This window comes from Chiloscyllium plagiosum, chromosome 11, assembly GCF_004010195.1.
Source record: "Chiloscyllium plagiosum isolate BGI_BamShark_2017 chromosome 11, ASM401019v2, whole genome shotgun sequence".
NCBI classification, from domain to species: Eukaryota; Metazoa; Chordata; class Chondrichthyes; order Orectolobiformes; family Hemiscylliidae; genus Chiloscyllium; species Chiloscyllium plagiosum.
In genome coordinates this window covers 59655100-59682093 of record NC_057720.1, presented here as the reverse complement: position 1 = coordinate 59682093, position 26994 = coordinate 59655100, and the positions used below count along the sequence as shown (strand labels likewise).

The 26994-nt window shown below is 39.6% G+C and overlaps 1 protein-coding gene across 5 annotated transcripts in view; it reads left to right on the top strand.

Moving 5' to 3' along the window:
* The first annotated feature begins 1367 nt into the window (after positions 1–1367).
* The window catches only part of scyl3 (SCY1-like, kinase-like 3), a 30553-nt gene continuing 4926 nt past the window's right edge, over positions 1368–26994 (top strand). The window contains exons 1-12 of one of the 5 annotated variants that reach the window (XM_043699487.1): positions 1368–1614; positions 5866–6051; positions 8705–8818; positions 8974–9030; positions 10414–10516; positions 12754–12859; positions 13851–13928; positions 15339–15478; positions 17762–17949; positions 20786–20954; positions 23426–23611; positions 24296–25062. In XM_043699487.1, coding sequence (XP_043555422.1) covers positions 1450–1614; positions 5866–6051; positions 8705–8818; positions 8974–9030; positions 10414–10516; positions 12754–12859; positions 13851–13928; positions 15339–15478; positions 17762–17949; positions 20786–20954; positions 23426–23611; positions 24296–25062 — 2259 coding nt within the window. In that variant the 5' untranslated portion in view covers positions 1368–1449. Of the gene's footprint in view, positions 1615–5865; positions 6052–8704; positions 8819–8973; positions 9031–10413; positions 10517–12747; positions 12860–13847; positions 13929–15338; positions 15479–17761; positions 17950–20785; positions 20955–23425; positions 23612–24295; positions 25063–26994 lie in introns of all 5 variants that reach the window. The other 4 variants (XM_043699485.1, XM_043699484.1, XM_043699483.1 and 1 more) reach the window with 4 other exon arrangements.

Here is a 26994-nt window from a genome sequence, read left to right as displayed (position 1 = left end):
GTTACTCTTTGGAGGGTTGGTGTATTCTTGTTGGGCCAAAGGGCCTGTTTCCATACTGTAGGGAATCTAGTCTTAATATGCACCTGTTTTCCCTCTGACTCTTAGATGATACCAAACAGTCATAGAGATGTACAGCATGGAAACAGACCCTTTGGTCCAACCCGTCCATGCCGACCAGATATCTCAACCCGATCTAGTCCCACCTGCCAGCACCCGGCCCATATCCCTCCAAACCCTTCTTATTCAAATACCCATCCAAATGCTTCTTAAATGTTGCAATTGTCCTGTAAAACATTGGAATCCTGTGGCTCATCTAGAATTGCAAATACAAAAAAAACCTTTGCCAAGCTGGTCTATAAAATGAAAAATCACACAATACTGGGTTGTGGTCTGACAAGCTTATGTGAAAGTGCAAACTTTCAGAGCTCCTGCTCTTTCCTCAGCAGAGGGTCCAAAGGCTTGCAGTTTCAAATAAACCTGTTGGACTATAACCAGGTGTCGTGTGATTATTGACTTTGTCCACCCCAATTTAACACTTTTGGTGCCTCCATATCATGTCTATAAGATGCCAAATGGGCACTGATCCCAAACACAGGTTTATATTTGAGGAGCTAAAAATCTTAGTGTTAGAAATCTTCTCCGTTTTCTAGTTTCTAATTTTTCAATTTTTTTAAGATTTTATCTCATTTCAGATAAATAACCATCCCTTAAGTTCCAGATGAAATATTCCAAGTGTCCTCATTGTTTTTCCTTTCCCTAATGTCTGAAGGTATTATTTATTGCATTATTTATGCATATTCATTCAAGAAATTCAAACAATTGGTGACACAGTGCTCACTTCTTTCTACCATCTGGAGACGTCTACAAAGTTAAAAGTCATACAACACCAGTTTATAGTCTAATATAACCTGGTGTTGAGTGATTTTTAACTTTCTACATCTCCACGTTGCATGAATTAATGACTGTCAATGATTTCATCCTTTCTTCTCTTGTACCTTGACAGATGGGCCTGAGTATATTCTCAGGGGTTTTACATGATTCTCAATGAGGAAGAAAGGGAGACGAAGACCACTCATTCTGAAGAAGGGTTACTGGTCCCGAAACGTTAGCTCTGCTTGCTCTCCACAAACGCTGCCAGACCTGCTGAGTTTTTTTTACTGCAGTTCTTATTTTCGTTTTAGATTTCCAACATCCGCAGTTTTGTTTTATTTTAAAGAGCCATCATTGTTAGGGTGTTGGTACCAAACTCTGTGCCTGTGAGAGCAGCTGACTGTTTACACCACAGTCTCAGCCCCTGATCCTGAGGGCGCTCCTCGCAATGCGCATGTGCGCGGGAATGGGTGCACAGACAGTGCTTCCGGGTCAGCCGGAAGTGTTGGGGGGTCACTTGTTCTTTGGAGATTGTTGTCCGGTTTCCCAGCGGATTCGGACGCCCTGCTTTCCCAGGACATGGGCGCAGAGAGCAGTGCGGCCCGGAGCTGCCGGCTGGAAGAGCCGCCGTTCACTCTGCCCGCCGGTCTGAGCGTCTATCGGGCGGTTTTGGAGGAAGAGCAGCCGGTGTCCGTGTTCATCTATCAGCGGGGGAACGAGGAGGCCGTCAACAAGGCAGCCAAGGTAGTGGAGGCCCCTGGGGAGGGTGATGCTGCCCTGAGGGAAGGGGGTGTGTGGGTAAGCATGTTTCTAGCCCTGCCCTGCCATTCCCTTCCCCTCCCCCAGACTTTGGGGTGATCCTGCCTCTGCCGTGAGAGTTTGGGGAGGGGGAACCTGTTCCTGCTCCAAGGTGGGGAGAGCCCTTAACTCGAAGACGGCCAAAGTAGACCATAAGATGATGAGGAGGCTTCTCGCCTCATCATGGGGGAGAACCTTAGAGATCAGCAAGGCCACTTATGTGGAGTTACAGGAGATGGGTGAGATACTAAACGTGTGTTTACTGTGGAGAAGGTTATGGAAGCAAGAGAACTTGGGGAAATAAGTCACGATGTTAGGTTCTTTTCCTGAGATTTCACACATGAGATGCAATTCGCACACACCAACTTCTGCGAGGTGACCCCTCTGATAGTCTTCGCAGGCGTGCAAAATTGAGTCAGAAGAGAGACCCCAACCAAAGAAAACACATCCCCTTTTCCAGATCAGTTGGCAATGCTTATAGATACTCTGGCCACCCCCACCCCACGATGATGGAAGTGCCCTAATCCTGGGGAATCGTTATGCAGATGATTTTGCGTTGGGGAATCTCTGAGTCACGATGTAGGTGTGATGTGTCCTAGCTTCGGGGTGGCCCCGCAAATGAGTTCAGGCTCTGCTTGTTCCTCAGAAAATGTAGGTGTGATAGGCTTCAGCATTAGGGATGATCACGCAAACGAACCTGATTGGTTGGGGAATGGCTATGAAAGTATTTCTGAATGGAAGAGATTGAATGAGAGTTTTTAATTTGATAATAGTAGGGGGTAGTAGTAAACGACTGTCTAAATGGAGTGGGAGTAATCTGCATTCATGTTTGAATGTCATCCCCACCCACTTTCAGAATGTTCAGTCAGTGCAGCTTAACCATTTAATATTACATTAATGTCCAGAGAGATATTCAAATTTAATCTTTTGACATTACAGCGATATCTTGATTTGGAGATGCCAGTGTTGGAGTGGGGTGTACAAAGTTAAAAATCACAACAGTTTATAGTCTAATAAGTTCAATTAGAAACAGCGCTCTGAAAGCTAGTGCTTCCAATTAAACCTGTTGGACTATAACCTGGTGTTGTCTGATTTTTATCTTGAAAAGTGTAAATATTACAGAGGAGGTAGTGTCGGATAGCTTAAATCCCTGGGAGCTGATCAGGTGTACCCTAGAACTTTGTCAGGCACTAGGGAAGTGCATGCTGGGCTCCTTGGTGAGATATTTGTATCATCAACAGCCACAGATAAGGTGCTGGAAGACCTGGAGGTTGGCTATCGTGGTGCCACTATTTAAGATAGCTAGTAAGGAAAAGCCAGGGAACTATAGACTGGTGAGCCTGACATCAGTGATGGGCAAGTTTTTGGAGGAGTTTCTAAGGGACAAAATTTACATGTGTTTGGAAAGGCAAAGTCTGATTAGGAACAGTCAACATAGCTTTGTGCATGGGAAATCATGTCTCACTAACTTTGAATATTTGAAGAAATGACGAAGAAGATTGATGAAGGCAGGATGGTTGACATGATCTACATGGACTTCAGTAAGGCCTTCGATAAGGTTCGGTATGGTAGACTGGGTAATAAGGTTAAATCACATGGAATATAGGGAAAATTAGCCATTTGGATACAGAACTGGCTGAAAGGTAGGAACTAGAGGGTGTTGGTGGAGGGTTGCTTTTCGGACTAGAAGCCTGTGACCATTGGTGTGTTGCAAAGATTGATGCTGGGTCCACTGCATTTTGTTGATTTGGATGTGACTGTAGGAGGTGTCGTTAGAAAGTTTGAAGATGCCACCAAAATTGGTGGTGTAGCGGACAGTGAAGAACATTGGCCCAGCTGATTAAGGTCCCAGTGCATTTTGAGGAAATGGGCTAAAGAATGGCAGATGGAGTTTAATTTAGATAAAGTGAGGTGCTGAATTTTGGGAGGGCAATTCAGGGCATGACTTAAAAGTCCTGGAGAGCATTACCAAACAAAGAGACCTTGGAATGCAGGTTCATAGTTTCTTGAATGTGGAGTCGCAGGTAGACAGGATAGTGAAGAAGGCATTTGGTACACTTGCCTTTATTGGTCAGTGTATTGAATATAAGATTTGGGAGGTCATGTTGCGGTTGTACAGCTCATTGGTTAGACCACTTTTGGAATACTGCGTTCAGTTCTGGTCTCCTTGCTATAGGAAAGATATTGTGAAACTTGAAAGAGTTCAATAAAGATTTACAAGGATGTTGCCAGAGTTGGATGATTTGAGCTTTAGGGGGAGGCTGAATTGACTGGGGCTATTTTCTCTGGAGCATTGAAAGCTGAGGGGTGACCTTATAAAGTTTATAAAATCATGAGGGGCATGGATAGGATGAATAGCCAAGATCTTTTTCCCAGCATGGGCGAGTCCAAAACTAGAGGGCCTAGGTTTAAGGTGAGAGGGGAACGATTTAAAAGGGACCTAAAGGGCAACTTTTTCATGCTGAGGGTGGTACGTGTATGGAATGACCTGCAAGGAAGTGGTGGAGGCTGGTAAGATTACAACATTTGAAAAGCATCTGGATGGGTATACAAATAGGAAGGGTTTAGAGGGATATGGGCAAATGCTGGCAAATGGGACTATATTAATTTAGGATATCTGGTTGGCATGGACAAGTTGGACTGAAGGATCTGTTTCTGTGCTGTACATCTCTATGACTCTAGGCTTTTTCACTCTACTTCTCCACTACCATGATAAGAAGTGTGTGGCGATGAGTGAGCTTTCAACTTGTGATAGATGCTTTATGACATTGTGGAAGTATTATTGCACCTGTCAAGCAGAAGTTGCTACTGTAAGTGACATGCTTTCTTAGGGATTGATGCCAGCCATTTTATGGCTGCATTCTGTTGGAGTTTCTTTCTTCCATGTTAGCTAAGGGAGGAAATTGGAGCTGGGAAAATCAGATGTGGAAGGGACCGTGATTAACCAGGTATCAGTTGTTTCAATGAAATAGTCCAGGTTACTATTAGTAATTTGTCAACTTTTGGACTCTTTGAAACTGACCTCAACTGTAACTGATGGTTGTTATGCCATTATAGCCTTCCACCCAAGTTCTTTCATACCCAAATGTGTAGGTAGGGGTATGTCTGCCACTTTGCATTGTTAGGTATAGGGGTCTGGGTGGGTTGCTGTTTGGAGGGTCGGTGTGGACTAGTTGGGCCGAAGGGCCTGTTTCCACTCTGTAGGGAATCTAATCTAATCAATTGAAAGCAAACATTGTGTGTAGTGTTGTGTCCCGGATAGCCTTGTTTCAACTTCAGAATAACTCAGCAAGGAAACGTTGGTATGAATGATCAAGGCAACACAATTTAAGTTTATTTGCCATGTATCCGTCTTCATCTGTAAAGAGAAAGGGCAAGTTTGTACTTCAGATGCTAACTGATTTTGGTGTTCTTTCAACATTCTGTTTGTGTTTCATTGTACAAAATTAAATCAGGAGATTTTTGCATCTGGTTTCATCAAAGAATGAGTGAGCATGCACATTCACAACTGCAACATCTCAGCATTTTAGAGTAAAATGAAATATTTTGAATGCAGTCACTTCTGGTAATTAAGAAAACATGACAATTTATTTGCAAACAGCAAGGCCTCATAAACAGTGAGACAAGGATGATCTATTTTAGTGCTGTTTGTTGAGGAATAAATACTGACCGTGGCACTTTGGAGAATTCCCAACTGAACAACCACCTGCTCCATCGTCAACATGTAACTGAAAAGGAATATTAGAAATGGACGTAAAAAGAATAGATTCTGGAACTGTAAAAGGTTTCAATATTTGCAAGCATGTTAAGATTTAGAGTTAACATTTACAGTAAGTGTTTCAGTTTAACCTTTCAATGGAACAATGTTGATTAGCTTTATGATGACCAGTTGTTTGCACACAATTTTAGTTACAGCAGTTTTGGTTTAGTCTTGATACAGTGATTATAGTCATGGAGGTGTTGAATTTAGGTAAATGGTGTCAGACTTGGAGGAAGTATCTAGTGTTTTCTTTAATGTGTGGAGGAAACTTTTTCAAGTTAGCAAAGCACTTCTTTCAATAACAGTAAAGTTAATATGCATTCAGAAGCCCGTGAATTCTGTTTGTAGGATACAACAGTTAAATGCTCTGAAAAAGGATATCTATTGCAGTTGTTTTGAGAGTTAAAAATGTAAATATCATCACCTGTATATTTCAGCATTTGAAAACTTTACGCCATCCATGCCTGTTGAGGTTCTTATCAAGCACAGTTGAAGTTGATGGAATCCACTTGGTTACTGAACGTGTGCAACCTCTGCATATCATCCTTGAAGATCTTTCAGCAGACGAGATCTGTGCAGGTATCTTTGATGTGCTCCAAGCACTGATCTTTCTGCATGACCGAGTAAGTACAAGGTTTGGAAGCAAGCACTTGTTAAATTTAGCTGAGATAAGCATCATTGTCTTGTTTGTGTGAAAGCTATCATCAAATTTTGTGATTATGTTTGGGAGATGAGTTACACTTATAAATCTGCCCCTTTCTATTTCCCATGGGAAGATTGGGTGTTCTCCTTGAACAGCTACAATCCTTGTGGTGATGCTGCCAAACTTTGTTTCCATTATTCTGACACAGCAATAGGGAAGGTATGATGATGGCGGTTCAAGTCTGGATGGTATATGACTTTGAGGAAAAAACTTGAAAGTGATGGGTATTCCCATTACATTCTGGCTATTTTCTTTCTTATTTGTGGTAGTTATCAAGGAAATATGTGACGTTATAAATGAATCTCCATGCATCTTTGGAATCACGCTGCAAGACTATTGCTGACAATTGAAGTGGTGTTTTTGAGTCAAATGGCACCCACCAATCAAACTGTTCTGCCAATGTTCTTGTGTTGCAGCTACTTCCAACTAGGCATATGGTCAATAGCCATTATGTTAATGATGTAAGCTTTGTGGGTGATTTAAGCAGGAACGGTGATGATTCATTTGTTGCTGACTATCCAGCCTTGTTCTACTGTTCGCCGAGCTGGGCATTTGTGTTGCAGACGTTTCGTCCCCTGTCTAGGTGACATCCTCAATGCTTGGGAGCCTCCTGTGAAGCGCTTCTGTGATGTTTCCTCCGGCATTTATAGTGGTTTGTCTCTGCCGCTTCCGGTTGTCAGTTCCAGCTGTATCCGTTTTTGGCAAATACATTGTAAAAGTGTTCTTCTTACTCCTTTTTTTTGCAGGTGCATTGCAAGGTGTTGTGGCCCTTTTTGAACAGTGTCTTGATGCAACTTATTTCTTTCTTATTTGTGGTAGTTATCAAGGAAATATGTGACATTATAAATGAATCTCCGTGCATCTTTGGAATCACACTGCAAGACTATTGCTGACAATTGAAGTGGTGTTTTTGAGTCAAATGGCACCCACCAATCAAACTGTTCTGCCAATGTTCTTGTGTTGCAGCTACTTCCAACTAGGCATATGGTCAATAGCCATTATGTTAATGATGTAAGCACAAAACACTACATAGGACAAACAGGAAGACAGCTAACGATCCGCATCCATGAACACCAACTAGCCACAAAACGACACGATCAGCTATCCTTAGTAGTCACACACGCAGATGACAGGCAACATGAGTTCGACTGGGACAACACTACTATTATAGGACAAGCCAAACCGAGAACAGCCAGGGAATTCCTAGAGGCATGGCACTCATCCACAGATTCAAATCAATAAGCACATTGACCTGGACCCAATGTACCGACCACTGCAATGGACAGCTGAAACTGACAACCGGAAGCGGCAGAGACAAACCACTATAAATGCCGGAGGAAACATCACAGGAGGCTTCCAAGCACTGAGGATGTCACCTAGACAGGGAACGAAATGTCTGCAACACAAATTCCCAGCTCAGCGAACAGAACCACAACAATGAGCACCCGAGCTACAGATCTTCTCCCAAACTTTGAGCCTTGTTCTACTCTTGCAGCCACATGTTGACATTGCTAGTTCTATTAATTTCTGGTTAATGATGATTCCCAAAATCTTGATGAAGGTCTCGGACATAGCAGTCTGGTTGAATGTCAGAGGAGTAGTTAGGCTTTCTCTCATTTCAAATGAATGTCACTGCTATTTGTTTGTCATTCATCAACCTAATCTGTAAAGCACTATGGGCCCCTTGTAGTATTGGAGGTGTATTAGATTAGATTAGATTACATTACATTACATTACATTTTAGTGTGGAAACAGGCCCTTCGGCCCAACAAGTCCACACCGACCCGCCGAAGCGCAACCCACTCATACCCCTACATTTACTCCTTACCTAACACTACGGGCAATTTAGCATGGCCAATTCACCTGACCTGCACATCTTTGGACTGTACACAGTCAGTCGCCTGAGGCGGGAATTGAACCCGGATCTCAGGCGCTGTGAGGCAGCAGTGCTAACCACTGTGCCACCGTGCCGCCCACTAAATATAGTTGAAGGCCCTACAATAGGCAAGAACAAAACGCTATTCAGCCCTTTTGCTGCTTCGCCATAAGGATCTTCCCTTAAGCAATGGTTTGAGTTAAATCCTGGGATTGAGAGATTTTTCATAACCTCAAGGTCACGTTGTACATGAGGTATAACTTCACCTGCCAGACAGTATTTTTATTTTTGCTCTTTACTGTTGTTTTGATAGATTCCTTGGTGCCACAGTTGGTTTAATGTGGGTGGCCTTGATGTCAAAGGGAGTACTAATCTGTTCACTGAGCAAATATTTGGATTATTGAAACATCCCGGATCTCGTTTTAGGGCCGTTTGGCTTAATATTTGATTTAGTCCTATAGCTAGAAATAATTTGTCTAGCATTCTTGGCTTGCAATTTTCTCAACAAGTCCTTTGTTTTCACTGCAAATGAATTGCGTCTACTGTTATTGTCACATTAATTTCATCAGAATGAAGTCATTTTGCGAAAAGACATTCCTTGCATAGAATTGCATTAAAGACACTTTCATCTTTTAGCCATTACTAAAATATTTCAAAGTATAAAATTGCATCACAATATTATTCCATTGTATCACAGGGAAAACTGAGCCACAATAATGTATGCATTTCATCTGTGTTTGTAAGTGAGGATGGTCACTGGAAGCTGGGCGGTATGGAGTCCATGTGTCAATTCTCTCAAGCATCAGCTGAGGTGAGAATATTTCATTTTAGTCCTTTTCGCAAAAGTCCATTTGGTCAATATTACCTTTATCTATTGCAGAATAAAACTTGATTTGTACTGTTCTTGGAAGTTATTTTAAAACTTTTTTTTAAAAAAGGTTTAATACGTGTTGTTTCTTTTTACAGTTCTTGTCCAGCATCAACTCGTTGAGAGATTTGAGTAGCATTGCCCCTGAGGAGCAGGTGTGTCCATAATTATAAAATACAAGCAATGTTTTAATTCTTTATGAAAATCAATCTTAAGATTTTTTAACAAAATGGGGAACTGCTGTATGAGATATTATAGCATTCTGGCTAACAACCATGATTTCAGATATTTTTGTGTTACGAGCACCTTCATAATTGAACAATTCTAACATGCAGAATTTGCAAGAATGAAGAACAGTTGTGTGTTAGTGCCCTGAATGCATTTTGTTTTATTCATGTACATTACTGAAAAGACAATTGGCAGAGGAGAAAAGAATAACTCTTTCCACATTCCATCCACATGTCTCCCTCATTCCTGCTCCTGCCTGAAGGCTTTGCTGTAACAATGTTTCATGATAACAGTAGCTCACTGTCTGTAACCAATGACCCTATATCTGGATTGCACTGCCTTTAGACTGTGGTGGATGCAACTTTAATTGGGACGTTGAAAAAGGAATTGGACTGTTACTTGAAGGGGAAAAATTTGCAAAGGAGTGGTACCGGGTTGATTGCTCATTCCATTGTCGGATTGTGTGTTAGCTGATAATTTGACTGAAGCTCACAGTAGGAGAAAGTGAGGACTGAAGTTCACAGGAGTCAAAGCAAAACTGTGAAGGGACATGCAAAAAAGGGAACGCCCCTTCCTTTCTCTTTACCCTGTCTCCTCACCCAATTCTTCCTGATCCTGGCAATGTTAAGACCAGATGTATATTATCTATTATCTCAGCAGAATTAAGATATTTGCCCTGAGATCTTCCTGATTTGTTCAATATAACACGGAGCATTGCTCTACCTTGCTAGCAGTCTGTGTTGTTCTGCAAGGCACAGTACTTCCAAAAAGTATTTGTTTTCACCTGAGGATGTAGGAAATAAATTAAGTGATGAAGTTGAGACTAACACTGAACCAACATACACGGCTGCTTTAAAAAAAAATGAGGGAAAATAAGCCTCTGTGTTGGGCTGTGGGCAAGCGATAATATAACGCATAAATGGTGTAGTGAGATTCATTTTCTTTTGATTAGAGTTAGGAGACTGCACTAACAATCCCAAACCTGGCGATGCTGGAAATATGAATCATGCAGATGATTCTGAAATCACTCAGCAACTCAGTAGAACATATGGGGAAATAACAAAACAACTAATTTTTCAGTACAACCTTTTGTCAAAACTCACCAGTCAGGTTGTCATTAAATATATGCATAAATCTTGTTCAATATGTTTGATGCCTGAAATTTCCTGACAAGAGTGTTGTTAAACAGTCAGGAAGACAGCATGTGCCATTGTAATGTATAGCAGTACTGTCTGAAGTATCGATTTGATGCAGATAGGATGCAACTTAAGGGCAACAGCATGTTATTAAAAGAAGAAAAATGTATTTAGTCTGCAGGCTTTCAGATTCTTCCTGAAACGCATGGACATGCTCGAGATGCTTACTCATTTGGGGTGATGGTTGAGAAACTCCTTCCATTGCTAGGTGAAATGGGTAAGGATTTTCATGTTTTTCGGTTATCATACATAATATGTGTAATTAATATAGCTAATGACTGTCAACAAACTATCAGAAATATTTTGGTCAATTCAATTATTTGTTTCTTCCCACATAAGAATCGCAGGTAGATAGGCTAGTGAAGTAGGCGTTTGGTATGCTTTCCTTTATTGGTTAGAGTATTGAGTACAGCAGTTGGGAGGTCGTTGCGGCTGTAGAGGACATTGGTTAAGCCACTGTTGGAATATTGCCTGCAATTCTGGTCTCCTTCCTATCGGAAAGATGTTGTGAAACTTGAAAGGGTTCAGAAAACATTTACAAGGATGTTGCCAGGGTTGGAGGATCTGAGCTATAGGGAGAGGCTGAACAGGCTTGGGCTGTTTTCCCTGGAGTGTCGGAGGCTGAGGGGTGACCTTATAGAGGTTTACAAAATTATGAGCGGCATGGATAGGATAAATAGATAAATTCTCTTCCCTGAGTGGGGGAGTCCAGAACTAGAGGGCATAGATTTAGGGTGAGAGGGGAAAGATATAAAAGAGACCTAAGGGGCAATTTTTTCACGCAGAGGGTGGTACGTCTATGGAATGAGCTGCCAGAGGATGTGGTGGAGGCTGGTACAATTGCACCATTTAAGAGGCATTTGGATGGTATATGAATAGGAAGGGTTTGGAGGGATATGGGCTGGGTGCTGGCAGGTGGGACTAAATTGAGTTGGGATATCTGGATGGGTTGGACCGAAGAGTCTGTTTCCATGCTGTACATCTCTATGACTCTAATTAGTTTAGGTGCTTCACTCTGTTATTTCTAGCTTTTTTCAGAAGATCAGAAGCTTTTCAAGCAGAATAGGCCATTTGGTCCATTGGATGCCAATTGGCTGCTCAGGAAGGACATACTTGATCTCCTTTGATCAAAAATCTAACTCCGCCTTTCATATATTCAGTTTCACAGCCTCCACAGCTCACTGGGGAAGAGAATTCCAAATAGTCTCGAATAAACTCCACATTAAGATCACTTCTCATTCTTGTAAACCCCAAAGAGTGTAGGCCCACCTTCTTGACTTCGTCCCAGGAATCCGTCTTTAGACCATTACAAATACAGTTATGTCCTTCCCTAAGGAAAAGAGACAAAGAAAAGGGGAGGTACTAGTACTCTAGGTGTAGTATCAGCAAAGTTATGTACAGCTGTAGCGTGGTTTCCCTATGCCTTTCCCTTGCAATAGCCAAAATTCCATTTACCTTCCTAATTACTTGCTGTACCTGCATGCTAAAGTTTTGTGATTTTCCTTTTTTCCTTGTCATCATTGTGCTCTTTGTTACAACAGATGTTGAATAGGATTGTCAGAAATCATTTTGAAGCATATTGATAATCTGGAGAGTTCAAAATGGTTGTATTGAGCAGTAATCCAGAAACCAAGCAGCATTGGTTAGATACTGTGATGTGGGGATGAAAAGTATCATTTTGTGCAAATTTGTCTGTGACTCTAGAATCATTAGAGAATTTGAATGGGAATCTTGAAAGTCTATATGCTTTTTGCTGAAACCTCTAACTTTTACAAACCTGTGTAATAATATTTCAGGACTCTGAGAAAGAAAATTTGAGTTAAGAATTCTGGATTAATGAAAGTGAAATTTGAAAGGGAACATTAGATAACTCATGATGCAGTGATGGTTAGGATTTTGGCAATGGAGGAAAAACATACAAAAGTAATGTTCAAGGAAAACCTTGAAATGCTTACTTTTTGAAAACTAATTTTTCCTGAACCCTGGAAACCAACTGAGACTAGTTGGATAGCTCTTCAAAGAGCTAACATTGGCACAAGGGGCTGAATAGCTGCTTCGGTTAAGTATCATTGATTCCATAATTCAACAGGGAAAATATATTCATGTAAATTGTGTTGTCATTAACAAGAAACTTTTATCAAAGATGTTGCAAATCAATGAAGTCCATTTGAAGTGTTGTAGGAAATGAGGAAGTATGTGGCAAGTATAATTCTGTAAACAGCAGTGAGATAGTGATTAGTTAGACTATCTTCTTAGTGATGATTGAGGGATAAATGTTAAACAAATGCTAATGAAATAGTGGCATCAAATGTCAATAGGTATATTTTGTCCTAATGCAATATCTAAGATACATAGATTTTTAAAAAAAATTCGTTAAATGAAGTTTATTGGTCTTTTGTGTGTTGTATGTTAAGCTGTGTGTGCGCAGTTAATGTACTTATCCTCTAGTTGCAGAACATTTGCTGACAAGTTTTCAAGAAGCCTTAAAGGTTTCCCTCTTAAACCCAGACCCAATGCAACGTCCATCTTTACAGAGTTTACTGACTCATGAATTCTTTAGGTAAGCATAGACATCTTTCTCATTTCTTCAGCAGGTTCTTAAATGGACCATCTTTTACAATATTGCTTCCTTATTTAGTGCAGTTTGTGGGTGTGAAATAGTGTTATTGCCACTTCACTGAAAATTTGTTTGACAGTATGAAATAGCAAGTAATTAAACAATCAATGGTGACAGTGTACCTCATGAGATCTATTTGTTTTGTGTGCATGATTTGCTATCAGTGCTGTCAAATCTTCAACCTACTAACACCATCATCTATCTTCAGTATGTCAAAGAAACCAAAGAATAATTTATTGTGCTCGAATGCATCAGTTTGAGCATTGAACAAATTTATGTTAATGTAGTAAATTGTCAAAACTTCAGTTGTCTAGAGGGTGTATTTTGACTGCCATATTTAGAAATGATTAAAATAAATCATAAAGTTCATAGTACTTTCCACACACACATCTAAATTATCACAGAAAATGCAATGCCATTTTGTCACTGTACAAATGGTAACAGTATTCCATTTTTTAAATTTCAGTGACACCTTTGTAAAAAAAAAAAATTAATGTGTATATTTTGGCAAAGGTATTCAGTGTTCAGAAAGCATATTCTGTAGATTTCTATTGCAGAGTATATAATTTTCACGAAATGGTTAAATGAAGAGTAGTGTCGTGATAAATCTGATACTCATTTAACTCCATTTAGAAAACAGAAGAAAAATTGTAAACCGATGGCAGTGTGTTCATCTGTCTATGAATAACCTGTGTACATTTGCTTGATGCTGATAACAGACCTTTTGAATTGCTTTGAATTTTATTTGTAATAGGTTGTCATTTTGTGGAATTAGACTTAGTAAATTTTGGGTAGCTTCCTGGTATTTTCGATTGTCAATGAGAAAAATATGTCTCTGATCAAACCCATTTTATGCACTGACACAGTTTAGAAAGTTGATGTTTGGTACTTGTGATTGTAACAGTTGGTTGATAAATGTTCTCTCTCACAGCAGGAATGAGTTCTTGGAAGTAGTGAATTTTTTAAAAAGCTTGACATTAAAAACTGAGGAAGAAAAGAATGAGTTTTTCAAGTAGGTATTTTGTTTCTGTTACTGAGTTTTATTTTTAAAATAAAAATTATATTGTACAAGTGCTACAAAATGATGATTATCTGACAATTACTTTTAAATATATTCAGCAACTGAAAGGTGGGCTGTTAATATTTTCACTTTTGTCCCTACCTACATCCATATGAAGCAAGTAAACAGTGGAAGCACTAACTGACATTTTACTCCATCGTTATTGATGCTGAAGTCAATTATAGCACTCCTACACCAACTCCACATAAACATGTCAATCAAACCTGGGACTTCCAAAAGCTTGAACCTGCTGTAGTTAGTGCATTTATGAGCTCAGCTATCCAAGGAGATAAATCCATTCAACCCACTTGTTTCATCCTTTCACTGATAATATTTAAATATTTTCTTATCAATCTGTTCAGAGATGTTGTGGCATCTCTCTGGAGCAGGTGGGACTTGAATCTGGGTCTCCTGACTCAGAGCTAAGGAAAATGTTACTGTGCCACAAGAGCTCCTATCATTGCTATTACATATTAAATACTTTTTGAAAGTTAGGTTAATTCAGCAACTTCGGAAACAGCACCATTCTAGTTATTTTACTAATGGGGAAGCAATGACCTAGTAGTATTATCACTAGACTATTAATTCAGAGACCCTGGTAATATTCTGGGGACATGGGTTTGAATCCTGCAAAGACATTTTGGTTAAGTTTTAATTCAATAAATATCTGGAATTAGAATGATAACTAATGATAACCATGAAACTATTGTCAATTGTTGGGAAAATCCATCTGGTTCGTTAATGTCCTTTAGAGAAAGTAAGTGATGCCCTTACCTGGTCTGGCCTACCTGTGTCTCAGACCCATTGCAATATAATTGACACTTAACACAATTAGGGATGGGTAATAAACGTTGGCCTGGCCAATAACACCCACATTCTGTGAATAAATGAAAGAAGGGCTAATTTAGAGGCCTGGACTAATGACCTGTGGGTGTGAGTTCAAATCTCTCCATGGCACCTGGGGAAGCTAAAAAGCTAGAATCAGTAATGGTGACCAGTGTACTTATGGGTGCAGTGGTGATGTGATTCCTTACATCATATTGGATTGCAAATAATACTGTATTAATGTCGTATTTTCCATTCTGTGACCTTTGTGTGTTTCCTCAAATTAATTGCAATTAATGTTGAAAATGGGAAGAGTTCTGTGAAGCGCAAACTAAATTGGGTTGATATTGCCCAAATCTATTTTGCCAAAAAAGTTAAAGCAAGAAGGGGATTTTCATCAGAATTGCAAATTTTCATGCAGCACTCTACTTTGCATGTAGAAATATGCCAGACCCATTATATTTCCTAAACTGTTAGCATTTTCCCCAAAGTAGGGTTTGCACCTCTAGAAGTATTTGATTCTGTTTTGTCATGCAGATTCCTATTGGATCGTATTCAGGGCTTACCTGAAGGTCTCATGGCCTCCCGCCTGGTGCCACAGCTGCTAACTCCATTGGTGTTTGCAGAACCAGTAGCAATTAAAAGCTTCCTTCCTCACCTTCTCAGGCCAAAGAAGGGTATGTTCAGTGTATGTATTCATCATACAGTCTAATAGCGTATAGTTGGTTCTGATATAACACAATAGCTTGCATGAGAAACAAACTCGTGTTATAAGAAAATCGCACAATAGCCGTGCCATTTAAACTAATGGAGCCGGAATACTGTTATAGCCAATACAGGTAAGGAAAGTTTGTATTCTGCAAATAACTGTTTAAATTCTTCAAATTTGTTAAAGCCAATTTATGTTCAAGAAACATATGTTATAGCAAAACTGCCTTTATCTTTCAAATTAATATTCTTCAGTTTGAGGATATGCCTTTATGAACGTCATATATATGTTATGAGGTTGAAGGTGTGCACTGTACCTTTGAGAGAAAGAATGCTGTTCTGAACTGAGAGATTACAAGCACCTGTGTATACCACTGATGGTAGTCCCAGGGTGTACTGTACAATTGAAAATATGTAACATTTGGCTGTGAAATGGATTCCTGAGTTTTGGTTGCTGTTTTGAAAACAATTCAAATTTAACCAATCAGTTTGAATTATGCTCCATGATACTGAAACCCAATCGAGTTTTAATTTATTATTTTGCCAACATCAAACCAATCAGACGATCAATGTTGGGGGTATAAGAATGTGGACATTTTGAAAATTGGTCAGAGGGCAACCACTCTCGAGAGAGAGAGAGAAACTGCTGAGAGCTAATTGCCCATCTAACATCTTGCTCTCAGAGAAATTAGAAAACACTCTCTGTCAAAGGTACCTTTTCATGTGAAACATACTCGCAGTAAAAAGAAAGATGACGACCCAGGGAGATCAGTAGGAAAATTGAAGACAGCAGAGAAGACAACGACTGTGTGATTTTCAGATTAAGCTAATGTAATTTTAATAAGTGTCTTATTGGAACAGCATATTGTTATAGAGTTGGAGTCAGAGAGTTAGCATTTGAGAGAGGGGATTAGATTACTGAATAATTTTTTTTTTGATTGTTCACTTTTAGAGTAAGAAAATAAATTGATGTTAAACAATGGAATTTAGGTGTTCTCTGTCACTCCTATTTTAACAGATTACGAAGCGAAGCGAGCTTTTCCAGGTATTTGGTTTAATTAACAGAAAAGGATCGCTTCTGTGTTGTAACATTATATGAGGAATTTTAGTTTAGGTGTGACAGCAAGACCAATTGATCAGCAATGCTATAGCCTATCGAATGGAAATCTGTTATTGGGGATCCACATGAATGGTTGGGAAATGACCTGCTATGTATATTTAGGAACCAATGTGACCTGTTACAAAATAGTAGACTAACATGTGCAAGAGAAACATCAATTGACCTTTTGGGATTTGACCTTTTGGGATTTGACCTTCAACTCTCCGGCAAAGTTACATTGTTATTTTCTTTTCATTGTTGACTTGACTTGCCATATGCTTCCAGTATTTGTCATTTTTCTTGATAATCTTGTCACTGATTTACCATTTTTGGTTAAGTCCCAAGTTTGACTAACCCATGGCGTTTTCTGTTAATGTAATAATTATTTTGCCTCCAAATAAACCTGTTGGACTATAACGTGGTGTTGTGATTTTTAATTTTGTCCACCCCAGTCCAACAACACCTCCTCCAAATCTTTGCTGTTTGATGTGATTTAGTGGTCTTGCAACCAGCATGCGATTTATATTGATAGGATTTTGTGCTAATACTTTGCAATTTCTTAAAAATTTAAATCACCTTTTAGACTGATGGGTGTTGACCTCTGCTTTCTATCACCTGCAAGTGTCCTTATGAAGTCAGTTCTGTCCACCCTAATTGAGTTCCAAATGACAATGCAAAAAGTATAAAACAACCCGAAATTGTCACTCTCTGAAAAGCAAATTATTTAAGTTGTTGTGGCTTACATCACATCAACATCTACACTTATTGTACATAGTACAATTTAATGTGCAAGTACTTGAAATTTGTACCTAAAAAGTCTCAAATCATGAAAGTGGTTGATTGTTTCAGTGCAGTACATTTAGATGCCCCAGCCATAAAATGTCTGATACCTGTGGTTAGGGTCAGGCACAATTTTGGAGGATCATATTTTGTATTTTTGTTTTAGATTAGCATGGAATGTCTGACCCTGACAATAGATAACTGAAGTGACAGGAGTTTAAATTTCAGCACTTATTCTCCATATCTTGATGAACACAGTGATGTCCGTTGAAATAAATGTTCTGTTGAGGAGAAAAATATGAAATATTGCACGGTGTTCGCTGCAAACAAAAGTACATAAAAAGATTAAGTTGTTTTGTTTGTATTTCTCTAGACTCACCTAGTGATGATGAATTCAATAGCCTCCTGTCACCCAATGTCTTTCGAGATCATGTGATCCCAATTCTGTTGAAACTTTATAGTGTGCGAGAGGAGCATGTGCGAATGGTGCTGTTATCTCATCTGGACACTTATGCTGATCTTTTTCAATTGGAAGACCTACAGGAAATTGTTCTTCCACAGGTCAGTGAAAGATAAGAAGTTTAAATTACCGGGACAAATAAGATAGAAGACAAAAAAAAAACAAAGGACTCCAGATGCTGGAAAACTCAGTAGGTCTGGCAGCGTTTGTGGCGAGAAAGCAGAGTTAATGTTTCATGTCCAGTGACCCTTCTTCAGAACTTGCTGTGGTGGTGCTCTGATGCATCAGCTGCCCCTATCCTTTTAGATGGAGGTGTTCATGATTTGGAAGGTACTGTGAGGATCTTTGGTGAATTTGAGCAGTGCATCCTGTAGTTAGTACACACTGCTGCTACTGAGCATCTGTGATGGAGGGAATTGATGTTTGTAAACGTGGTGCCAATCACGTCGGCTGCTTTGACCTGGATGGTGTTGAGCTTCGAGTGTTAGAGCTGCACACGTCCAGGTAAGTGGGGAGCATTTGATCACACTCCTGACTTGTGCCTGAGGGTGAACAAGCTTTGGGAAGTCAGGAGCTGAATTACTTGCAGTATTCCTAGCCCCTTATCTGCTCTTGTAGCCGCGGTGTTTATGTGGCAGGTCCAGTTGAGTTTCTGGACAATGGTAACCCCAATATTAGTGGGGGATTCAGTGGAGGTGGCACCATTGCATGTCAAGGGGCGATGGTTAGATTATTTATGTTAAGTGACAGTCATAGCCTACCGTTTTATAGGAAAGATAGAGGCTTTGGAGAGGGTGCAAACAAGGTTTACCAGGATACTGCCTGGACTGGAGGGCTTGCCTTATGAATAGAGGTTGACTAAGCTCGGACTTTTCTCTCTAGAGAGGAGGAGGAAGAGAGGTGACCTGATCGAGGTATACAAGGTAATGAGAGGCATGGATAGAGTCAATAGCCAGAAACCTTTCCCCAGGGTAGGATTGACTGGCATGAGGGATCATAGTTTTAAGATATTAGGAGAATAGTGTAGAGGAGACGTCAGAGATAGGTTCTATATGCAGAGAGTTGTAAATGCATGGAATGCGTTGCCAGTGGTGCTTATAGAAGCAGAGTCATTAGGGACATTTTAAGTGACTGCTGGACATGCACATGGACAGCAGTGAATTGAGGGGTGCGTACGTTAGGTTATTTTAGTCTATATTAGGGTATAATCCTCGGCACAACATCATGGGCCAAAGGGCCTGTTCTCTGCTGTACTTTTCTATGTTCTATTTGTGTGGCACGAACGTTACTTGCCACTTGTCAACTCAAGCCTGGGTATTGTCCAGATCTTGCATTTGAACATGGACTGTTTCAGTACCTGAGGAGTCGCAAATGGTTCTGAGCAAACATTCCTACTTCTGATCTTATGGTGGAAAAGTCATTGATGCAGCCGCTGAACATGATTGGGTGTGAACGCTACCCTGAGGAACGCCTGCAAGGATATCCTGGAACTGAGATAACTAATCTCCAACAGCCACAACTAGCTTCTAACCAGTGGAGTGTTTGCCCCCGATACCCATTGATTCCAGGTTTTCTAGGACTCATTGATGCCACATTCAGTTAAATGCAACCTTGATGTTAAGAACTGTCACGCTAACCTCATTTCTGGAATTCTGCTGTTTTGTCCATGTTTGAATCAAGGCTGTAATGAGGTCAGGAACTAAATGACGCTAGTGGAACCCAAACTGGCATCAGTGAGGAGGTTATTGCTGAGCAGGTGTTGCTTGATGACACCTTACATTATTGACTGTTGAGGATGTGGAAAGGATATATGTCATTTGAGAATCTAGTAATGAGTGCCACTTTTTCAAAATAAGGCGTTACCCATTTAAAACTGAGGGGTTTTTTTTCTCCTGGAGGATTGTGTCCCTCTGGAACTAACCCCATCAAAAGGTGGTGGATGCATAGCCCTTGAATATTTTTAAAGATATTTTTCAAAAGCTGGTGAAGTGTTATGAGGGTACATGGGAATGTGAATCAGCCATGATTTTATTGAAGGTAGAACAGGCTTGAAAGATTAAGTGGCCTCCTCTTCCTAATTTGGATGTTCCTGGATTAGACATTGTGCTGTACATTAGTGCTTAATGATAATAGTTGTATTTTATTCATGAAACAGGTTTGCAGCCAAAAGGCTGATTTCCAGTAAAACTTGCATGACTTGGGCTATATGTGAATTTGCAATCAAGTTAGAAACATGATTTCATTGTAGTAACAAAAACAGTTGCAATGGGTAATGGAAGTTCTAAAACTTATTAAGCAGATACAGTTGCCTGCCCTAATCACATAAGTACAGATTATTGTGGAGAGTGCTGTGGTTTTGCAAGGTACAATGACAGTAAGTTGTGACAAAAATTCTTGTAGAACATCTGGACCAAACAAAGTCTAATGAAAAGCTTTTTATATTAGTTGAGGGATAAATACTCATCAAAATACTGGAAAGAATTCCACTGCTCTTTAGATTCACTTAAAGAATCTGTTACACTCCCGTAGGACAGCTGGGTAATTGTCTAGATCTTGCATTTGAACATGGACTGTTTCAGTATCTGAGGAGTCGCAAATGGTCTCATTCGAAAGCCAACACTTCCAATAGTATAGAATATTCTAAGTATTACACTCGATGTGTTCGACATCTTTTTCTTCACCGAGTCATGGGTAAGAGTGCTACCAATGATCAACAGGTGCAAAATCCATTGCAGCTAACAATGGCAGACTTGACTTGAGACATCCTTCTAAGCTTATCTGCAGCTGAGACTAAAATACTATCAACTGGGTGTGTAGACATTAGAGGTCCTTAAAGGATATTGAGTGCTTCATTGCAGTAAGTGCATCTTCCTTCAATCAAGATATTTACTTCTGATATTCATGGAAAATGTACCAAACACACCTTTTCCTGTTTAGGTGCTACTAGGACTAAGAGATACCAGTAATAGTCTGGTATCAGGAACACTCTGCAGCCTAGCAGTGTTGGTGCCACTTCTTGGAGCTGATGTAGTTGTTGGAGGTGAGAGAGCAAAGATCTTCAAACGTACAACACCTAACTTCAGATCAACTGAGATCACCCCTGAAGGTAGGTAACAAAGTTTCTGATGTTTTCTGTGCATCCCACATCTTTACCAGAGAGTTATAAATAGATTATCTAAGGAAAGAAATTATTTGCCTTAGCGGCTATACTAGATTGATTCTGGGATGAGAGGCTGAGTAAGTTGGGCATGCGCTTCTGAAATTTAAAAGAATGAGTGATGATCTCATTGAAACATTCTAGATTATAAAGAAACTTCCCAGGATAGACATTGAGAGTTTGTTTCCCCTTTAGGTTCCCTTCCAGAACATGAGCAAAATCTCAGGATAAGGGGTTCTCCATTAGGATTAAAATGAAGAGAAACTTCTTCACTGAATATCTTTGGAATTCTCGACACCAGTGGGATGTGGATGCTCCATTGTTGAGTGTATTCAAGACTGTAATAGACAGATTTTCATTGTCTGAGGGGTGTGGGAAGCATGCGGAAAAGCCAGTTAAGGCAGAAGGTCAACCATGACTATGTTCAATTTCAGAGCTGATTTGAGGGGCAGTATGGCATACTCCCGTCCTATTTCTTACCATAATAAGTAGCCAAAATAATGCAAAAAGGCTACAGAGAGATATAGACAGGTTGTATGAGTGTAAGAACACGGCAGAATGTCGTGAAAATTGTGTTTTTAGAATGGTAATGGTAAGAAACTGGAAATTGTTGACTTTGGAAGGACCTGGGTGTCCTTTTACATTAGTCAGAGAAAGTTAACATTCAGGTACAGTAAGCAATTTGGAAGGCAAATTGTTAGTTTTTACTTCTAAGGGGGTCAGGAATACAAGAGTCAATAAGTTTCACTGCACTTATACAAGGCATTGGTGAGGCCATACTAAGATTATAATGTCCAGATTTGGTGTCATGCCCAAGAAAGGACATATTTATCTTTGAGCGAGTATGACAAAATTAATTTGAGAAAATCTTGGCTATTCTTCTATCTCAATCCACTTTCCGATGCGATTCCCTCTTCCCTTAATAACCAAAAAAATCTATTGACCTGTGAGAAAATTGTCCATGTTGAGAGAAGTAGATTAAACATATTCTTCTGAACTCCAGAAAGCATAAGAGATGATTGAAGTGAAACATCAATTCTTAAGGGGCTTGAGAAGGATAAATGCGAAGAAAATATTTTTCCTGGCTTAGGAATCTAGAAAATTTCACAACATAAGGGAATGGGTTTGGGTGGAATACTCTTGAGGGTTGATGTGGACTTGTTGGGCTTTGACACTGTTGGGATTCTGTAAGAGAGATGGCTGCTTGAGCCATGCATGTTTCAATATGATCTCTGCTGATCATCAGTTTTAACTGAATATTTCCTAGTTCTTCCACATTGTTTGACTTATTGAGAAACAAAAAATGTTTATCCCAGTCTTGAATAAATTTGTCAAATTTTCACAAGCTCCTGGGGCAGACGATTCCAAAGATTCATATCACTTAGTTTAGGAGTTCAATGAAGAGGATTTCTTCACTATCAGCTTTTTCTTCTATAATTACCAGCTGGGAAAGAAGAACCTATAAATGTCTGCCCTATCAAACCCCATTGGAATCTTTTATGCTTCAATGAGATCACCTCTCACTATTCTAATCTCTAGTGTGTTTAGGTCTAATTTACTCAACCTCTGTTCATAGAACAGATCTCTCATCCTGGGGCCCATTGATTGAACCTTTGTACTATATTCAATGCAAGTATCACCTTCCTTAAATGTGGGGACCACAACTGAACACAGTACTCTACGCAAGGTCTTGTCAAAATAGTAAGGCATGCTTATTTTTGTGTTCCAGTCCTTTTGTAATAAAGGCCAAATTGCTATTTGCCTTCCTAACATGCTAACCTTGTGTTCCTTGTACAATTGCTCATTTAGGTCCTGCTGAACAACATTTACAAGTTTGATACTAAGTTCTACTTTGCCATTCATATTGACAAAGTGAATAACTGTACACTCTTCCATGTTATACTACATTTGCCAACTTATTGCCCACTCCACTTGATCTGTCTATATCTCTTAGCAACCTCTTTGTCTTCCTCAATTTCTATTTCCACCTAGCCTTGTTTCCTACATTACTCCAGGTCTATCTAAATCAATAACATCCAGTGAAAATAGAGTGCCAAGTCCTGATCCATACTACATTCTGATAGTTACTGCCTAGCAACTTAAATATGTCCTGTTTAACTCTACTTTTTGCTCCTGCTCAGTAACCAATCCTTCGTTCCCCATTATTTACATTAGTTTTGTTCTATATGATGGAAACAGGTACAGAATTTTATTTCATATCTTGATTGATTAACCATACCACCTCATTGAAATGTCAACTTAACGTTGTTTTTGTTTTGTGCGCAATGAGCATAGAGTTGCAATGTTAGAGTTCTATTTGGAGGGATTAAAATGTTATTAATGGAAATCTATGATATTATTCTGATGTAAAAATGCAACAATAGCTAAAGCAAATTTGATTTATCTTACATTTTTCTAAGGCTCCCCTGCACATGTCAACAATAGTCATGACCTTCACAGTTCTCTGGCCTTAAACAACAATTCATTCAAACTGTTTTCCAAGATCTCTGAGCCAAAGAAGAAACCCACATATGAGAAAGAAAAAGGGCACACAAATCTTGCTCAAATTCAACACCCTTCAAGGTTTCAGATACTGGGAAAAGCAGGTAAACTTTAGAAAGGCAAGTCTGAATTTGTGCAATGCACTGCAGTGAAATTGGGCTTTTCTGAACTGTCACATATTGAATGCATGTGAGAATGATCCAGTTGTCAAATATTTATTTGAAACTGAGTTGGCAATCAGTACACAGTTGAGGACTGTGGAATCATAAATAAATTAAAATCGTGCTTTCATATATTCTAACTGCTGATTAGGGGGTTTTACATTAACACATTGGCACTGAAATACACAGGTAAGATTTTCATTGGCATAAAGGCTGAACCATTTAAAGCAGATCCAAGTTTCATTAAAAAAGGTCTATTTATAATGAACATTAAGGTTTTGGTTTTTTTTTAGCAATTCTCTAAGCAGCTAAGCTGGACATTTGTCTTTTTAAAAAAATTGTTTCCATTTTCTGAAGGCCATAACATTGGAAAAGGAGAAGAAAATGATGTCTGGTCAATTGTTAAATTATAGGTGTGTGCACCCATACAAGCTTTTCCGAGTATTAAATATATACTAGATCTCCAAACTTGCCTAACTCAGTCTTTGCATTGCCTGTTTAATATGTTTGAACAGTTTCTAATAGGTAAATATGGTTCTGACTAATAGTGATCACAGTTAATTTTTATTCCATATATTTTTATTGTAGTTATAACTTAAGTTTTATTTTAATCCTTTATGGACATAGCCCAGTATGAAGCACCAACATCCATAATGTCAATGAATGGTATTCGTGGGAATGATATTTCTGGAGCTGGTAGTACACAAAATTCAGTTCTGATCCATGAATTTGCTGAGGATTGGCCAGACTGGAGCAAGTCAGAGGAGAATGAAAGAAATGTAGGAATTAAGATTGAACGTACAAAGGATTGCATCAGCACAGGTAATCAATCTGAGATGAAAGACAAATCATGGGATGACTTTGAACCTACTCTCGATGATCATCCTTGCACAATAAAACCAGAACAATCAAATAAGCAGCAGACTTCTGACTTGCCTATTACTGGCAGTAAGGCCCAGTCCAAAGGCATGAAACTTTCTTTAGCACTGAAAACTCGTTCTGTTACATCATGTGAGAATTGGAGGAATGATAACTGGAACCAGCAGAACATATCAAAAAAGGAAAGTCAAAAAGCAGTTTCAACTGGACAGACATTCTCCAGGCAGAAAACTACTGCACAGAAAACCTCTTTAAACACTGGGCTCGGAGAGGAATTCACTATAAATGTCAAGAAAAAGCCACAGAGGGACCCTGAATTAGATCTGTTTGCTGATATGATACCAGACATTAAAGTTTCTTCCACAGGTTTGTTAATGCCAGCACAAAGAACAGAACTAAATGTTACAGCCAAAGCAACTGAAGAAGCATCAAAATGTACAGAGAAGACTCTGAGAGCAGACAGTAATTCACCAACTCTAGCACTTGCATCAAAGTTTGCAGCAGACATTGTTGAGGTGAGTTGAAACTTTAAATCAAGGGGCACGACACATTTTCCTGGTACTTTTTAACTATGGTCTGAAAGAGTAGGATAGAAAATTTAGAAAATGTAGGCTTCCTCTTGTATCTTGAAAATATGTTTTCGATTGTTCAACACTATAGTGATCAACACTATAGTGATCAACAGTTCAACACCTACTAGTACTTTATCAAAAAACTGAGTAATGTGTCCTGTGTATCTTGAACTGCTCTGTCCATTCGTTGGTTACAATGGTGTAAGGTTTCAATCTATAATGCAGTAGAGACCAAGATCTTCAAATCTATGAATGATTGCATAACTTCCTTAATTTTTTTTAAAATATAAATGAAGTAAATTCTACTCAGCATTTAAATATGGACTCTCAATACATGAGTAAAATTAGATAAAATCTGCATGGATTTGGAGCAGGAGTACTGAAGCACATGGAATACACATTTCTAAGTTTTAGAACATAGAAAGTTACAGCGCAGTACAGGCTCTTCGGCCCTCGATGTTGCGCCGATTTGTGAAATTAATCCGATGCCCATCTAACCTACACTATTCCATTATTATCCATATGTATGTCCAATGCCAATTTAAATGCCCTTAATGTCGGCAAGTTTACTCCTGTTGCAGGCAGGCCGTTCCACTCCCCTACTACTCTTGAGTGAACAAACTTACCCTGATATCTTTCCTAAATCTACCATCACTCAATTTAAAGCTGTGTCCCCTCGTGTTAGCCTTCACCATCCGAGGAAAAAGGCTATCACCATCCACCCTATCTAACCCTCTGATTATCTTGTACACCTCTCAACCTTCTTCTCTCCAATGAAACAGCCTCAGTTCCCTCAGCCTTTCCTTGTAAGACCTACCTTCCATACCAGGCCACATCCTAGTAAATCTCCTTTGAATCCTTTCCAAAGCTTCCACGTCCTTCCTATAATGCGGTGACTAGAAGTTTGCAACACTCCAGGTGTGGCCTTACCCGTATCTTGTACAGCTGAAGCATGACCACATGGCTCCAAAACTCAATCCTCCTACCAATAAATGCCAACACACCATATGCCTTCTTAACAACTCTAATCAACTTGGGTAGCAACTTTCAGGGACACAGGTTCATCCATACTGCCAAGAGTTTTACCATTAGCCCAGTACTCTGCATTCCTATTACTTCTTCCGAAGTGAAATACGTCACACTTTTCCGCATTAAACTCCATTTGCCACTTCTCAGCCCAGTTCTGAATCTTATCTATGTCCCTCTGTAACCCATAACATCCTTTGGCACTATCACAAGTCTGCCTACCTTAGTGTCATCCGCAAATTTATTAACCCATCCTTCTACACCCACATGCAGATCATTTATAAAACTGACAACAGTGGCCTCAAAACTGATCTTTGTGGCACACCACTGGTAACTGAGCTCAGGATGATCATTTCCCATCAATCTCCACCCTCTGTCTTCTTTCAGCTAGCTAATTTCTGATTCAAACTGCTAAATCACCTTCAATCCTGAAACTCCGTATTTTGTGCAATAGTCTACTGTGAGGAACCTTATCAAACACCTTATTGAAGTCCATATACACCACATCAACCGCTTTACCATCTTCCACCTGTTTTGTCACCTTCTCGAAGAAGTCAAGTTAGTTAGGCACAACCTACCTTTCAGAAAACCGTGTTGACTATCCCTAATCAAATTCATCCTTTCCAGATGATTATAAATCCAATTCAACTTTTTCCAACACCTTATGCACAACCGAAGGAAGGCTCAGTAGCCTGTACCAGGGTTGTCCCGACTCCCCCTTCTTAAACAAGGGAACGACATTTGCTATTCTCCGGTCTTCTGGCACTACACCCTGTCGACAGTGGTGACATAAAGATCAAAGCCAAAGGCTCTGCAGTCTCCTCCCTGGCTTCCCAGAGAGTCTGAGGA